Genomic DNA, 17,355 nt, shown 5'->3' on the forward strand with positions numbered 1-17,355 from the left:
TTTAGCTGAAAGGCTTACTTTATTTTGCTTATCCATTTTTTTCAGTCTGTTCCTCAAATCCACAAATGTTGGTCTTGCATCGGGTTCTTCTTCCCAGCACATCATCATGATTTTATACCTGTCAGCAAAAAAAACACATGCCTTAAGTGTAATAATATTTTTGAAACTGCCCACGTTATGGAAACTTTTGATAAATGATTAGAGGAAGACGAAATGGTTGAATGGATGTAGAACTCTCAACTTGAAATCCTAACGGGGTGATTAAAACATGTTTATTGTTACTGTCGTAAAAGGTTAGACCACAAAAAGGTTGTTTAAATCTCTTGCTATTGTTTGGTTTTGGATCCCCCCTCCTCCAATTTTTTCTTTTTCTTTTTCTTTTTCTTTTTAAAGCGGTTGTCTTTTGCAACAGAGAAGATTAATATTTACTTATAACCTGCGTAATTTTGGTCTGCAAAATATGGCCTTTATACAACGTTGGATATGAGATAATAGATAGCCAACGAGGCGTGTAGTGCCGAGTTACCTATAATACTCTCATATCCAGCAAGTGCGAGTGGAATAATTGTTTTATTAAAAACAATCAAGAAATATTAGTAGATTTTCCTGATTATGCTCTGTAAAAACAACCAAAAGACAAATAAATGGTCGCTATTTCTTAGGCATGGCATAATGGCTCTTATACAATGGCTGCTGAGCCAATCAAATCACCGCAATTGCATTTTACAATGAACCAGTTTTTAATAATAGTAATTATTTTTAACAAATAGGGATAACTGCTAATAATTAATTGCGTTTCAAGTTACAATTCATCATCCACGTGTTGTGGTTTAGGCATCCTGTATCCTTGCTGAAGTAAGCTTGCAATTTTCCTGCCATCCATCCGTGGATACGGTGAACCACCTGGAAAACAAACATTTTCCGGCAGATCATCGACGGTCATGAAACATTGGTGTAATCATGTAATTCATTTGGCCACAATTAGAAAGTAAGGTCGATTTCTGATTTAAAAGTTTATCAATTGTATGCTTGGATTCAAGTGAAATTGGATTAGATCCTAGCATGGCAAAGGTTACCTTAGCGATTTTTGAGCGCAACCCAGCCATTTTCCTCCTTAATCGTTCGTTTTATTGTGACAGTTTAACGCACTAACAAATATTCCGTTATTGACAGAATTTGTTACTTCATACGTCATGAAAAATCAAAAGATCGCAGATCCTATATCCAAGATGGCGGATGCTCAGATAGTATGACGTAAATGTTAGGCCAACAAATTCTAAGCTTCATGGTTATGGTTGCAATTGCGAAGGAATTGTAGTTGTTTCATTGGTCTCAGAAGGCCAAGAGAAGCGGACTGGAGAAATAATGCAATAAAAGTGCTCAGCTATGAAAGGAATACTTAAAATTACCGATTGTGAATGTCTCGTAAAGAAGGACTCCATAGCTCCATCTGTAAAGAAAATAACATATGATATTATGGGTCATTTCATTTAATACCATTTTTCTTTGTAATTATAATAAACAAGGACTCTATATGAAAAGATCAGACTGACTGCTTACATCTACCCTCATATTGCACACACAGCCTTGTGCCACACCGCAGATGAAGGGGATGAGTAAAGGAGCAATATTGCACATGGGAGGCCAGAATTAAAAATGACGGCTGAGGTTAGCCCAATAATCGAAAATTCGTAGCATGGAACGACTATTATTAAATACATTGCTACACAAGCTCTTTAATCTGGTGGTAAACGTTTCCATAACCAGATGCCAAACAGAGCCATCAGAGGAAATTTGTGGCAGTGTCTTGTGTGGTGCACATAGCGAAAGTAAAAGGATGAATTCGGCATCGATTTTCACGTATCAGAAACATCACGAATTCTTTTCTACTGGCTAAACATTGCTTGCATGGATGTGTCTGTTTAAGTGTTTGAAGACGTACTTACATGTCGCTCTTCGTGGTGTACTTTCCATATAACAGCGCCTCATACGCAGTCCACTTAACTGGCAAACGACCCTAGCATTTGATAAAAACGAAAATATATCGACCGAGCCAAAAAGCAATGTTTTTCTGGATTAAATTCACTTACATATTCTTTTACCGGTTGATGAATTCATAATCTAAAATTGCAGTTATGGTGCACAGTATGCAATGGAGTGTCGAAAGTAATTTGCGTTTCACTTTGTTTTGCTTTTCTACGCTCTTTGATGGTGAGAAAACGTTAAGCCACTGTTTCAACCAATGGGAAGCAAAAACTAAACCATCGTGACCTGATCACACGCGTTTTCGCGTGCTTGGCACATATTACATGCATTTGCCTCGAGTTCTGATTGGTTCATTGTACTGTGTGCGTCTTTTGTGATTGGCCAGAGTAATAACAATGGTCTTGTTGTTAAGACACTCAACTGAAAACCGTTCCAATGACATCAGCAAAGCCCGTTGGCTGATCTAATGTTGATTACAAGATAATAATCCTTCTTATTTATTTTCGTGGTTATTCAATAACTTTGTCTTTCTTTCATAGATGTTTTCTTGTTGCACGTCTCTGGCCATTCCAAAGTCTGTCACTTTACACGTTTCTCGTTCTCCGATTAGCACATTACGAGCAGCAAGGTCTCGGTGAATGATCTGTAACAAACACGAACAGCGTTTGGATTTCTTTATAAGTTAGAAAGTTATCGTTATTTTTTTTACGCGGAGAAGCATTAAATACTATGGTCAGTGGTCTTCTGCGTCGTATACGTGCGCGAGCCATAGCTTAATTCTTCTTAGGAGCATCACAAATTTAAGCTTTTTAAGGACTTCAAAGCCTTTCTTGATTATAACCCCAGTGAAGACAGGGTATTTGACTTCTCAAACAAAAAGCAACAGAATCAAAAACAACATTAACAAAATTGGGGTGGGGGAATTGAAGCTATGCCGTCACCCAATGAAATGAGCTATCTTATAGCCCATGAGCCTCATGCGCCCAATGGGCGTCAGGCACGTTTTGCAATAAACGCAACCTAAAATTCCTTCAGGTTCTTCCACTTACAGATCTTGATGAGAGGTAACTCATCCCATCAGCAACCTGCCAAGCAAATTTGATCAACTGCTGTGACGTCAGGCTAGTTTGGGGTTTGATATCCGGGTCTTTGTAATAAGTATCATTCAATCCACGGCTCTTCCTCAGATAACCCAGTAGATCCCCACACGGGATATACTCGATTAACACCAGCAACGGCTCTACGGAAAATGAAAGACACAAACATCTGCTTGTTGTAAACATTTGGTCGAACCTGAAGATTCTTAGTTGTTGTGGTTTGTACAGCCCCTTAGTTGTTCAAACAACGTATCCTCGGTCACAACATGTGACGAAAGAAGATAAAAAAGACTGCCACCTTCTGTTTACACAGAGCACAATTGGCCAATGACAACGGTGTAATATCAAAGTCAAAATGAAGTTGAAATCTATCAATAACTTAATATGTTAGTCAACACCTTACCAGATTCAGCGACGCAACCCAATAGCTTGATAACGTGCGGATGAGGTTTAAGAGTCTTCATCAGTTCAAGCTCTGATACCAAGTCTCTCTTGTCTGACTCAGGGGCTTCAGCTACAAAATCCCGGAAAAAATATTTCACTTCTTTTCGCAAAGTAGAAGGGCACTCAAATATTACAATGCTTATATATCGATTTTGCCTGTGTGGTACATACATTATAGGCAGAGTGGCTATAGATTATATTCAAAGTAATGAATAAGTAAAATAAAATAAAAGTACGATACATGTGTTTTAAAACCCAGGGGCTGCCTGCATCAGCTTTTTCCTGAGTATGTATCTCTGGCCTTTTAGAGCCCCTCCCTCATTACAGTCCATCCCACAACCAACTGTAAGCACCATCTTAGTTAATTCTTGTTTGCAAATGTGAATTACAAAGAAGGAAACTCAATAACTTTGTATTTATGCATCTACTTTTTGAGCCCTTTTATCTAGCATTTTTTTTACAAGATGGAGACATATTTCTGTCATTCGAGCTGTTTCAAGCTTTTTCAAATGAGGCAATCGATTTGAAAATTTCTGACGTCATTCTAGTAACTGTTGAAAAGGTAACCCAATTGTACTCAATCCAGTGGTGAATATGCGGCCGCATTTAGCGGCACATCCCGTTGGCCTAAATATAGGAAATACCCCACCCCCGAGTTTCATAAGCACCCGTCAATCCAGGAAATATGCTGGTGAGAAAAGATAAAAGTATAACTAGAACTATGGGCAGACATTGGGAACACGTGCTGAAAATGTTTCAATCATGGCATATTTTAATTTTCTTCGTTTTCCTGAAGAAAAAGGAAGAGAATTCTTAGAACTTGAACAAGAGAATATGATTCGTTAATTTCTCAATACAATAAAATAAAGAGCTAGTTGGTACTTTTTAACATTTTCACGGCCACCAGTGTTTCTTGGGGCATTCCTCGGAGACCAACAGCTGTTCCCTTGGCAACCTGGCCAAAAGCACCTTTACCAATTACTTTTTCAATGTTGACGTGTTGTCTAGAAATCTCCCAAGAAAGTGTCGATGGATGTAAAGGTGCGTATTGGCTAATTTGTGGAGTATTTGTCTGTGAGGCTCCTGGAATGTCATGTGATCGACGCGCCTCATCTAGGTCCATGTATTGCCCTCGAGAAGAACCCTGGGACTCTTGCTGCCTTGTTTCTTTTAGATTTGGTTCGAGTTTGGCCATTTGTACTGTAGTCTAAAGAGCGAAAACAAAAGAGGAAAGCTAAACGTTTGAAGTTGCTACGGAAATATTACCAAGGTTGCCCTGTTTGTTTTAAAGGGAGACAGGGAGAAAAAGGAGGGCGCTGTTTTTTGTTGCTTTTCTCAAAGCATTACACAACTTTGAGTTGACACTGTTAATGTAATCGATCGAAAAAGAGAAACTTCCACTTTGGGTATGTAGTCCTGTAAATAAAAATTAAGTGCAATGCATCGATTTTTACTTGTGAGACAATTTAGAAAATTATACTTTTTGCCAACACAGGTAATGAAATTAGTTAATTTGGGTTAAGGTATTTAACATTAAACAGTTTGGAAAGTTGTAGTTTTATCTATGTACGTACATAACTTTTTCTTACCATCAGAAACTGTTTATAACTTGAGAAATACGCGTTTTATCAGACAGTGATCGTGATACAGGTTTACCCGTAAAAAACAATCCAAGTTTTCCCAACAGGTGTTGAACCTAAGTCCTTCCGTCTTCTAGTCTGGATACATTACCACTGCGCTAGAGGAGACTCGAGGGATCTAAGTCATTTTACTAGGTTCATCTCATAAACATCAGACACAAGAGGCACAATCGCAATGGAAGAAATTTTGATCGTATATTCCTAGGCATGGTGATTAAATTATAAAGATGCATCTCATCAGTGAGTGACGAGGGCATACTAGCAAAAATGGATATATCAAAAAGATACGATATGACATACCTTTTCGTCGGACGACTCTTGATAAGTCCTAAAATTAATAGAAGCGATAAAAAAGTAAGACTGTACTGGACATTTTGAACAGTTTGTAAAAGATCATGTAGGACCCACAACATAGTATCTGAGAGAAATACAACGCCAGGAAATCCAGAAAAGAAAAAGCGAGTATTTTAAAGTCTCCTCCTTCAAATGAGACTTGTAGGTTAGAGAGTAAGTCCAAAGATGTGTCCTTTGAGTTCCTCAAAGGGAAATGATGGCAACAAATGACGCGCAAATTACGTCACGATATCCCAAACCCCAAAACTTCAGAAAACCACCCAAACTGACCAAAATGTAATAGAGCGGAAAAGGAAAACGATAACGATATAAGATCATGAGATTAACTATAAGAAAGTTAATTTTTGCAAATTAACGACAGAAAACTTACTATTTCTGGAAACCCGGCCTGTCAAAAAAACGGGTTGCCATGGTAACAATAAATTCAGTAGACCCCTTCCTACCATATTAAATTATTAGCAGGTAAATTTCTGTAAAAGTCAGGAGGTTTCGTGTTGTTTGCGGAAATATTACAAAGGTTATAAACTTGTAATTAAGTCGGCTTGGGAGGAATCCTCCTGTCTATTAGTCGATATAGGGTTAGGTGATCTGGAAATGACTTATATAACTGTATATTTTAAGCAACATTTTGATGAAGACTTTCATTTTAACATTTCTTTCTCGGTTTTGATTACTTTTGAATCAATATTTGACATGCTGTTTTTGGCTATTTTCAGAAATCTGGGGATCCAAGATGGCGGTTCCTAGATTACGACGGTTTAGAATAATGGGGCAAGTTTCACCTCATATAACCAACAGGAAGGGTACATCGACAACTTACCTTTCTTTTATTCTTGCCACTAGAAAACAATCAATGTGAAAGACACATTAATAATTGGAATACAAGTTTTTCTCTATTAATATACACTAACTGAATGTCGTTTTCTCATTCTCGTTCATTGTTACTTTGAAACTTGAATTTATCATAGGAACTCCGATGTTAAAAAAAGTGGTTTCGCCTTTTTAAATGTATCAGTGGTACAAAGTTTGAGAAAATAAGAAAAGCAGTGTCCTTATATTGGTAGCAAATTCAAAGAGGATATTCCAATGAATTGCATGTTACCTTTTCTGTGTAGCCAAACGACGTAGATGAGAAGGACTATGATGACTGCAATAAGTGTAACGACCACAGCTATAAATATGGTGTAGTTACAGGAACATCCATTGCATGCCTGAACTGTAATGGAGAAAATAGTACCACATTGTAGAGTAACAAGCTGATATGTTTACAAGCTTACTTATTGTGTTCCCCTGATTGATATTTTGTGTACAGAATAACTGGCACTCTTGTGCCTAAAGTTCAAAAGAAAAAGTTCCTAGTTTCACACTTTCTAGATATTAGACTTGAACCTCAGAGCACTTGGTGATCCTCTTCACTGTTTGCCGTATTTTGTTTATGTCTCAGCGTTTAAGGGACACAGCATCTGTGCTTTCAACCGTTAAAATACTTAACCAATGAAGGAATTTTGTTAAGAATTGCATTGGGAATACAACAAATTTTTAAGGTCAATTGAGGACTTGAAAAATCTCTGGAAAATCGTCGGGAAAGGAAAATCGGTCACTTCACTAATATATCTCTTATTACCTGCTGTCGATCTTGTTGTTGTGGGAGTATTTTTGAAGCCATATTCCTCTGTTGCTACTATAGATGAACCATTGACTTTGAATGCTCCAAGATTTCCGCTTTCTGCAGCTGCTTTCAACATTGACATCACGTGTTCTTCAGTGACGGGTTCTTTGAACCTCAGAACGAATGAAACGATTACGCTGCCCGGCCTAGAATTTGAAGAGAGAACATGTTTGGTATTCGATCTAAAGGGATGAAGTACAGTGGAAAACTGATCAATGGAATTTTTTCTTAGAATCTTTCACTTACCTAAATCCTTCAACATCCGTGTTTTCAAATCTGCTGTCACCCTGAAATATTGCTTTCACCTGAAAAAAACCGGACACTGAAAAAGTTTATAAGGAGTGTCAGTACTATCTGAACGAAGATAGAGGTAACTACTTGAAATTGAAGTTAGTGAGCAGTTTATCAAGTGAGATGAAGGTTAAGGTCAAAAGATTTTGAATCTGTGACTTGACTCAACCGCGTCAGCGAGAGCAACAGGAATTAGTATGTCTGTTTAGGATAGTTAACATACATATTTTCTTTTATTAATAAGAAAAAGTCGGTCAAGACAGCTGAGCGAAGTAGTGCTCCCTAAACGCGGTCATTTTGCCCGGTTCTCAGCAAAGAATTGCGTGGCCGGAAACTGTGTTGACGCAATGCCGGTAGTTTCTGCTCATTAACCTGAATGTCAAACTGATTTCAACCAAGCGCGAGTAAACGGCGCGCGTACCTATATCTTATGTCAGATAAAGAAACACCTGTAATACATCTTTACATTAGAAACAAATGAACACAATTCTAGTTAAGAAAATGTGATTGTTAGCTACCTTTATGAAACACCTACCGCTTCTTTTACCCTTGACACCAAGGACTTAGATCGTTCACTTCCAAGCCTTTCAAGATCTTCGTGATATTCTTCGTTACTTATTGTCATGGTGATATTTATCGACGTGCTTCTTTTTTCTTAAGAGTTAAAAAATAATCATGCATCAATAAATAGTTCCGTGAAAATGTCAAATTTAAGACGACTGCAATGTGTTTTGCACATAAGTTTAAAATGCTAAGGGTATGATGCAGTCATCCAGGGCGTAAACAATCTTAATAGACTCCAAGGGTTGTGTTTTGCCCACGATATTTGATTTACTACCACTTATGAAAATGTGAGCCGATATTATCGCATGAAATTCAAGTAGAAGTCACATTACTATTACACTAAACGTTGGGGATTGCATAAAATAATCATTGTTACCAGTTACTTCAAGGTAAACACTCGCTCTGTCTTTTCCTAAGCTGTTTTCTGAACTGCACGTGTACCATCCACTGTTATAAAACTGAGCTGAACAAAAAACTAAGGTCCTTCCATAGCCAACGACCTCATCTGTTTTGTCTCGTGTCCACGTTATCACAGGAGTAGGATTTCCTTCTGACTGGCAAATAAGCGAAGCGTATCCCCCGACTTGGACAGTGCTATTTTGACGTTTTATAATTTTAACAGGATCTAGATGGAAAATAAGAAAGAAAACGTTCCCGAAAATTGTTGTAACACTTCAAAGAAATGTTTGGTGCGTCGTTTTATAGGGAACCTCCACTCTGACAACAATTGACGTTAAAATGTTGGAAATAATGTCTAAATTTTATATTTTAGTTTAAAAAGTAGAAATAACTTTCAGCTGTGCTTAAAATTAGATATGAGTATCGCATATTTTCACTTTTAAATTTCCCATGCGTCGCCATATTCTATTTTAAGACGTCATACGGTTGCAGCTATTTTCAGTGAGCAGAAGCTCTCTTAAATAATCTGTTTATGTTGTCCTTCAGCAGCATGTTAAAAATATATAAAAACTGTTCAATTGAGGCCTTACACTGCTGTTTAAACTGAAATCCAAGCTTTCGCCGATCAACGGCATCATCAGGGATGTTTGAAACAACTGGACAACGGTTTGACGTCATGGAATCCAATATGGTGGCGCCCGAGAAATTTAAAAGCGAATATAGGTGATAATCAAATTTTGTTTTGTCCGACACTGATATATTATTTCCATGTTTTGCAACGAAATTTGAAATAAGATTGTGTTTTTAACAATTGAACGTTAATTTATTTTAGAAGTGGAGGTTTCCTTTAAATTTGGTGCCTTTTATGTTGGTGCTCGTCAACCAATAGACTTCGTACTCATGGAGCAATAAAATAAGCAAATCATTTGTAAACTCAGATTCTCCGCCTGGATTTCTGTTACACCTTTATGTTATCCCAACAGTTTCTGTTCCTATTACGATTCAACGAGTCTTGATCAGGGAATTAACAATCAGCTTCAAAGGATTTTAAGTCCTCGAGTTATGCTTGCGAACATTTTCCTGTACACTATAAGTCTGCAAGGAAACCTATAAATTTATAAAACTCATGCTATAAAATAGGGTGCAGACATAATACTGTGCATTTTCATACATGTAATATTTATGATCACCACAAAGCTATCAGCATTTCCTGCTCCATTATATGCCGTACAGCGGTACGTTCCTTGATTGGTTCGCTCGATGTTTGTCATATTCCAATTTGACCCTCTGTGCAGTACCTCGCTTTCGCTTCCATTTCTAAACACAATTGTCCAGGTGATGTTTGGCGCTGGTTTACCAGACGCTTCACAGAACAACTGTAGACCTGAGCCTTCACGCACTGTCTGGTTCTGGCTGACTTTAATGATCTTAGGTGGAACTGAAAAGAATAATTCCGATAAGACCACAAGAAAGAATTTTAAAGGCAGTAGATAAACAGTATTCTCTTCATGACTATGTATAATAAAAGTTGAACCTCCCTTAAGCGCCACCCAAAATGTAAAGCCTTATTGGTCGCTTACGGAAGGTGGTCGCTTAAGAGAGTTCAAATCACAGAGGCTCTAATTTTTCAGTCATTCGCATGTGATAATTTCGGGGTATATGCATATATAACCAGGGAATAACTTAAACGTCAGTCCACTATCATTTTAGAAAACGTAAAAAAATATGAAACAAACCATTTCCAGCATGATTGCTGAACTCAGAACAGTTGGCCTTGTTATTTACTTGCTGCAGCCTATGAGATACATTTGATGATTAAGAGAAACTATTCAATACGGAAACTAACTTTGCACAGCCGATCAGTGTGCTCTATATTTTTGTGAAGTCTGTCTTAAAAACTCGTGAATGCCAATCTAGTTAACCGCTGGTTCAGTTACGCCTACAAATCACCACACCAAAGTAAGTTAGTTCAATACTCTGAACCTGGAGATCAAAGACGTTTCTTACAGATGTAGTTAGTCTTACGCGTTCAAATATATTATGTCATTAATTATTAGCAAATTAGCGTAGTGAGATCGGGGCAGGAGGTAGCTTACGGCAGGTTGAAAAATTATAGAAAATTTAAAACCGTCAGTCTAGAAACGTGGTTGCGATGGCTTACGAGAAGCGGTCGTTTACAAAAGGTTCTAACAATAATGATTTGCCAAGGAAGAATTTGGTGTTTGGTAAACGTGGTAGCTTACGATAGGTTGTCTCACAGGGATGTTTGACTGTATACATATAACACACAATGTAAAAGGCGGTTTGAAGCTTTGATGGAATTTCCAAAGGAGTGGTGGGGGGGGGGGGGGGGGGGGGAGAGGTGGAGGTTAGAAATAATACCTTCCATAAGGGTATACATATTTTCTGGAACTACGCAATGTAGCGCAGCGTTTCTTGCCTACCAGGAAACATGACGGCAGATCTTCAATATAAGCCTTTACGAACTAAAATGTTACTGATTAGAAGTACTTTTAAGTTTACGCTTTAAGTACTTTTAAAAAGTTTACACACTACCATGCCTGCACTCCATTATAAACATACCGCCCGTAAAAACTTCATGGGTCACATTACTTATATCGATACACATTTGGTGCACAGAATTGCCACAAAATATTAATTAATGGTTTTCCAATAATAGCTGGCAAAATTTCCGCGAGCTAATTTGCTCGTAGTTATTTTCTCTAAAGTACAGACAAAACAATATCGTCAGAAGAAACTCGCGCGCTTTCTCGACGGAAAATAAAGCGAATTTCGCTCGTACTTTTTCCCTATTATTGTAAAGAACAAATCGACGGCAGTTTTCTATGGTCTATACTCTTTATGGACCAAAGTATGACGCCATAAAATGTTTTAAACTTGGCAGTAAAAACACACGCCTGCGGCTCGTAGTTCCATTTAAATTTTGAACATTTTATGACTTCATTTTATAGTCTATTTGTTTAATGCACCATGAAATAAAAAATTAAGGTTTATGGTGTCCATTCTCGAGTAAGACTCTTCTTTATACATATCAAGTAGTAGAAAGAGCCAGATAAGCCTATGACACTCTACAAACAACCGTTCTATGATTAATAACTAACAATCTTACCAACTACATCCACCTGAATCCTGCGTTTCCATATTTTGGTGCCCCCTCCTAGAGTTTTTACCTTACAAGCAAATTCTCCTGCATCAGCATCAGTAACATTGAAGATAATCAGAGTGGCTTTTTCATTATTAATCCAGCTTACGTTAAACCGATTCTTATAACCTGACAGTACTTCAATTAGGTTGAATAATGGTGCAATAATAACAATGTCAACATTGTTTAATTTCAATTCCACTGTGTACATAGGTTTCAAATCTGCTGCAAGGCTAAATTTCCAGTGAAGCTCTACATCGGTGGCTCTATCAATGAGCTGTGTGTTATTTGTGCGGATCAGGCTGTTATCGACTGTTGTCTCAACCGGAGGAGGCTCATACCATGTGATAGTGCCTGCACCATCTGAAATGAAACACCTTTTGTAAATTCAGTTTAATACACATACATGTATATTATTTTAAAACAAACATAAATCAGCTTACTTAAGAGAAAGAAATAATGACAACTGAAAGAATTGTTACAAATATCATGCTCTCTTAGAAAGAAAAATAACATAATACAATGCATTTGGGAAAGATTTTTAAAACCCTTTCCAACTTGAGACCTATTATAGTGGGTTCACTTATTATAACTTGGTTAATATTGAGTCAATTGCAATGAAAATTTGTCAGTAAACTGTTCTTGGCAAGATCTCAACCGATCTGAAGAAAAAAGCTGTACCCCACTGATATCTCGTCTTTGGTTTGTTTAAGTGGCTTATCACCCCTACATTTCATGACTTTAATGGCGGTTACCATTAACACACGCCCTACCCGGAGGGGAGGAGGTAATACGAGTCCTCTAAAAACGACTACGTGGGAGGCTATCTTCAAAAGGGTCAGACGAAGGTTTTCCTCAGTGGTTGTCTATGAAAGAAATGCCGTTAAAATCATTTGGGATTCTAACAAGATTTTAATGCAACAACACCAAGAAGTTGATAATTGATGGTTTAGCTCTTTCTTTTGCGCCTGTTACTGAATGATTTACCTATTACAGATTCTCTATGTGACAAATGATGACCCAAGGGAGCTAAGACATTAGCTGGCGTCATTTGTAGGGTCACTTCAAAAAATTTCTGGGTTCAACCGCGTAGAGGCAACTCCTTTTTCCCGTCTGCATGCATGCTGTAGTTTCTTAAGTAAAGGCACGATTGCTATTGGCTTCGTTTTGATTGTTTGAAAAAGCGGCGTGTTTTCTAGACTATATCAAACTAGTCCAGTGAGTTGTAGTAAAGCGAACCTGTACTCTCGAAGAACGCGTTACAATCTCAATTGCAATATGCTGTATAATATTTTACCAGCTTTCAGGAAAATCAGTCTGTACCTAAAAATTTTCTGTTTTCGATAAGCTGATTATTGATTTTCCAGACGCCCGTTGTACGTTTCAACTGGCGCGTAATTTCCGGTTCCCATCCTTTCCATTAATTGGATGCGCATTCTTACTGCGCATAATTTCCCACGTCAATAGTAACACAAGGAGGACATACACATTCTGTGACTATGGCAGCACAGCCACGGACTGACCTTCAACATTAAGAAGACTTGGTTTAACATATCATCATGAGATTCGTTGGCAAAGTCTTCTGTAATAAAGGATTATCACCAAACACAAACAAACTGACAGCGTTGCATGCAACAGCAGAGGTGCGATCGTTCGTGTCATAACGAGCCAGAGATAACCGGATGTTAAAAAATGTGCTCGAGATGGTTGCTAAGGAGTGACGTCATAGGGCTGCTCTGAGGCTATCATCGATGGTGATTTGCGGTGTTCACTACAGGGGAGTGTTAACTATTTGATCACTTTTCTCTGTAAAAAATTAGAGGCGGGACTCGCTGTTTTGACATTTTAGTGGCGTGGATTATCTTACTGACAAGCGTGGGAAGAGAGTTTATTTTCGCGCTCGCTCTCTCTAGAGTTGAGCGAGCATGGAGGCTTTTGACCTTCATCGAGTGGATCTGTGTTCCGGCGACCCCGCTAAACAGTGGTTTCTGTTGAATTCAGTGATATGTGGTGGTAAACCAAGTAAATTTATGGCTAGATGCCCTTTGGTTGAAAGTTTTCCGTCGGAGTTTGCAGTAATCCCAGTGACCGATATTAAAGATGGCGGGCTCCCTGATCGGAGGGTTTGCAAAGGAGAAGTCGCTTTTGTTGCATCGTTATTCGGCGTTATATCTGCAATACTTCGGAAAACGTTCAAAGAAAGTGAACGGGACAGTTACGTCTGGTTGATGAACACGATTAACGCGCTACAGATTGGCGTAGATCAGCAACCAAATCCAGCCGCGCCATCAGTGGCCCAAAATAACACTGAAAATAAGCTTAAAGTGCCCATATCGGAAATTTTTTTATTTTCTTATCTGAATCTAAACATCATCCTAAGAACTTCAGTGAAAACATTTTTCGATTTGCATAAAACGCCAATTTTTTATGAATTTTATAAGACGTTCAAATTTGCCGCCATTTTGGCCCACCATTCGCATTAGTCTCCTCTCGGTTTAGCAAGAGCTGTGACGTAGATTCAGGAACACGTGACTTCAGCCTTTCTCTGGATCTCACTGAAAACAAGTCGCGGTATTTCTGCACGTTTCTCGAAAGTGCCGGAAAGATGTGTTGCAGCGAGGTTTGGAAACATCAAAGACGAAGCGAATGGAATAAGCATGCACAGGATTCCTTTCTTTGGCACCACATGCCCGCAAAGACTGAGGAGGCGAAAGAAATGGATCGATTTTATGCTGAAGCGCAGGAAGACGTGGACGCGTGCCTGGAAAGACCTCGTCCTTGTGCTCGATGGACTTCAATGACGAGGATTTCACAAGGCTGATGACTCCAGGTTTAAACTTAAAACGTGAACTGAAGTAGGATGACATCGCGTTTGTGTTTATCCTTTAAAACAGCTAAGCGAAAGGAAGACGAAGACCAAGAGCCACCTTCGAAGAGGAGCAGGGAAAAGCGAATGGTAAGCCTTCGATGCTGAATATTCACACCCGCTTGTGACATTCTAAGCGTTGTAACCTTCTGAGGTTTATAGTTTGACCTCACTGCTAACTCAGTCGCAAGTTTTATAAAATATGGCGTAATTGTTTTGGTATATATTCTCATAGATCGTGAGATCCGCGAAGTTTCGAGACCAAGCTCTCAAAAAATACTAGCACAAATGCTACCACTGATGTAAATAGATCGATGCGAGAACAGTCGCACTCGGCGAACACAGAAAACATTGTAAACCACGATGTAGATAGGGTAGATAAAGTGCAGCAAGAATTCAACGAGCTCAAACAAATATTGTACACACATGTGTTGCAGAATTCTGCAAACAATAAAAATGTTGAAAAGTATAACAGCGTTATCTCTGAAAACCTAACCACCACAACGGGGGTTCAAAATAAAAAAGGGCACAAAACAAATAACAAGCGCAAAGAGAGCAGAAAAAAATTGGCTAAAAAACGGATTGAGACACAAAGAGAAAAACACGAGAAATTCATGAAGAATTTCAAACAAACAACTTAGCGACAGCCTGTTAGCGTTATTTCTAAAGGGCTCAAATTTGTCCCGACACCGGTGACAGACACGAATTACATTAGACGCCATTCGAACATTTCGCAAGACGTATGCGCGTAAAAGATACAATGGATTTCGTAAACTGTGGGACAGTGACAAAAAGGAAATTAACCTGTTCATTGGACAAGCTAACAACTTCCATCTTACAATTAAATTTACGGCCGAAATTTCAGAGAACGAGACAAGCTATTATTATCACAGTTCAACACGTGTACTTCCTGTAGTTCCGCGAGAACAATGTCTCTAGTCAGCGCTTCCCAATTGCCTTCGAGTTCCTTGCAGCAGTAGCACTCGCTGATATTTGCTAGCAGATCACGGTTACAGTTACCACAAGTACATCTACATCGAAAATAATTCGTTCGAATGTATGTGAGTACTTGGCCATAGTTTTGACAAATGATAATGAAGAGCGCGTATGCAAAATGCAAGATGAGAACTTAACCATCCACTAACACGCACTCTTTTCTCCAAGCGTTTCGTTAAATCTTCCTCGAGTCGTCGCTTCTCCTCTTGTGCCTTGCGATATCGTTTTAGCCATTCTTCGTCGCTATCGGCTCGTCCGCGTACGGTTCGAGTGTATCATCATCTTCACACGTATTACTTGTTTCGTGGACGCCATCTATCGCCTCGACTTCGACGCTTTCAAATTCGTCCTAGCTGCTTTCTTCAGCGGTTTGCTCACTTTCCGTGTCAGATAAGTTTTCTGCCATGGAATATACTTATTTGGAGCTAAGTTTTTCCTTCCTACCGGTGAATCTGACGATTTTCTTTCTGCCGCGAATGTACTTTACTGAAGGTCAACTGAGTGCATAGACTCGAGAGTTCCTGAATGTACGTCACAGACGATGTCACGTGGCCCTATTGTGAGCCCGTCGGCATTCTCATCAGCGGGGCGGGTGGACCGCAATAAAATAGGATTTTAAAGATTTTTATAAAATAACTAACATACTACGCGCGTTCTGATTGGTCAATAGAGTTGCCAAACCTATGTACTATTGTACCGGTAAACTCCCGCTGCTCTCCCGCTGGAGATTTCTCGATAATGGCCGACGAGCGCGACGAAAACTTTCCGAACTTCGACATATTGTCAGGCTTTGATGTGCTTTTGCCGCACAATAAAAATTCGGAGCCAAATTCTAAAAAGGAGAGCTTAAATACTGAGGCAGAAGAAGAAAGGTCGAGCAAAAAGAGAAGATTTGCCGATGTGGAAAACGAAGAACTTGACTCGATCGTCGAAAATGCACAAGCCAAAAAAACCAAGCAGGCAACACAGTGGGCAGTTTCCGTATTCACAGGTTGGTTTTAATTACATGAATAATCTTTTAGCCTGGCTTTTCACTGAAACTGTTATTTTATAAAATAAACGGCTCAAACAGTATTGATAAACTGTACAAAATTTGTAATTTATTGAAGGTTATGCCAAAGTCAAGTTGTTTACAAATAACTTGAAGCGTTTAAAACAATATAAAACCGACTTCAACCCGAGTACAAGGTATTTGATATTAACTGCTCAAATCACAATTCCTCTTTCTCTGTTCACCTAGAGTGGAGTAAACAAAAGGTTATTGGCGTAAGTCTGGCGGAAATGGCGTTCGAAGAGCTGGACAGGAATCTACGCCGAAGCAAGAAATAAAGAAGGCGAAAATTACAGCCGTGCGACTCTTCTGTCAATAAGAAATGGCATTGAGAGATATCTAAACACACCACCACACAGTTTAGGAATAAGGTTCACTCACGACCCACGTTTTGTCCTCTCAAACCAAATGCTTGACGCCAAAATTTAACAGCTTAAGCAAGAAGGCATGCAAAACACCATGCACAAACCAGCAATAGAAAAGAAGACCTGGCCAAGCTCAAAACAAGTGAAGTTTTTTCACTCACCAAGCCGCTGTCCGCTAATTTCATCAGTAACTGCTATCTGCTGATAAAAAGCATTCTTTCGCCAAGGCATTAACCTTTTTTAGCCACATTTTTGTGAGAGTTAGACAGTAATTTAACTTAAAAAACACTTTCATTCATTCGCTCAAACTGCGATGCGTCCTTCGGCGATTCAACAGGTTTATGCTCAAAATAGATCCCGATTTGTGATTGGTTCTCCCGCCTTACTGATGAATTTGAAGAGAATAAACAACTTGATCAAGTTACAAAATAAAAAGCGCCGATTTCTAAGTGTTTTTGTCTAAGTAGTTA

At 38.7% G+C, this 17,355-nt stretch overlaps 3 protein-coding genes across 9 annotated transcripts in view; 2 read left to right on the plus strand and 1 right to left on the minus strand.

Moving 5' to 3' along the window:
* LOC146454065 (tyrosine kinase receptor Cad96Ca-like) overlaps positions 1 to 17,355 on the minus strand; it is a 77,507-nt gene that overhangs the window by 19,507 nt on the left and 40,645 nt on the right. Inside the window, exons 4-19 of one of the 7 annotated variants that reach the window (XM_085095830.1) lie at positions 9,616 to 9,882; positions 8,422 to 8,670; positions 8,017 to 8,135; positions 7,437 to 7,495; positions 7,146 to 7,336; positions 6,624 to 6,737; positions 6,342 to 6,360; positions 5,468 to 5,495; positions 4,410 to 4,734; positions 3,487 to 3,597; positions 3,036 to 3,226; positions 2,507 to 2,629; positions 1,947 to 2,017; positions 1,410 to 1,450; positions 807 to 903; positions 19 to 118 (exon numbers count right to left, since the gene is read on the minus strand). In XM_085095830.1, coding sequence (XP_084951956.1) covers positions 19 to 118; positions 807 to 903; positions 1,410 to 1,450; positions 1,947 to 2,017; positions 2,507 to 2,629; positions 3,036 to 3,226; positions 3,487 to 3,597; positions 4,410 to 4,734; positions 5,468 to 5,495; positions 6,342 to 6,360; positions 6,624 to 6,737; positions 7,146 to 7,336; positions 7,437 to 7,495; positions 8,017 to 8,135; positions 8,422 to 8,670; positions 9,616 to 9,882 — 2,105 coding nt within the window. Of the gene's footprint in view, positions 1 to 18; positions 119 to 806; positions 904 to 1,409; positions 1,451 to 1,946; positions 2,018 to 2,506; positions 2,630 to 3,035; positions 3,227 to 3,486; positions 3,598 to 4,409; positions 4,735 to 5,467; positions 5,496 to 6,341; positions 6,361 to 6,623; positions 6,738 to 7,145; positions 7,337 to 7,436; positions 7,496 to 8,016; positions 8,136 to 8,421; positions 8,671 to 9,615; positions 9,883 to 17,355 lie in introns of those variants that run through there. The other 6 variants (XM_085095839.1, XM_085095829.1, XM_085095834.1 and 3 more) reach the window with 6 other exon arrangements.
* The window catches only part of LOC146454067 (uncharacterized), a 186,370-nt gene continuing 183,521 nt past the window's right edge, over positions 14,507 to 17,355 (plus strand). The window contains exon 1 of the mRNA XM_085095891.1: positions 14,507 to 14,563. The gene's annotated coding sequence lies outside the window, so the exon portion shown is untranslated. The remainder of the gene's footprint in view (positions 14,564 to 17,355) is intronic.
* On the plus strand, positions 16,208 to 16,948 carry LOC146454068 (uncharacterized). The gene is made up of 2 exons (XM_085095889.1): positions 16,208 to 16,460; positions 16,710 to 16,948. The coding sequence occupies exons 1-2, from the start codon at positions 16,208 to 16,210 to the stop codon at positions 16,796 to 16,798; spliced, it is 342 nt and encodes a 113-aa protein (XP_084952015.1). The 3' UTR covers positions 16,799 to 16,948.

This window comes from Pavona decussata, unplaced genomic scaffold (genome assembly GCF_977016875.1).
Source record: "Pavona decussata unplaced genomic scaffold, jaPavDecu1.1 SCAFFOLD_315, whole genome shotgun sequence".
Lineage (NCBI taxonomy): Eukaryota > Metazoa > Cnidaria > Anthozoa > Scleractinia > Agariciidae > Pavona > Pavona decussata.

Coding starts and splice junctions, on each gene's coding strand:
- LOC146454068 (XM_085095889.1), top strand. CDS start 16,208: ATGGCCGACGAGCGCGACGAAAACTTTCCGAACTTCGACATATTGTCA. Junction 16,461..16,709: donor GGCAGTTTCCGTATTCACAG/GTTGGTTTTAAT, acceptor CTGTTCACCTAG/AGTGGAGTAAACAAAAGGTT.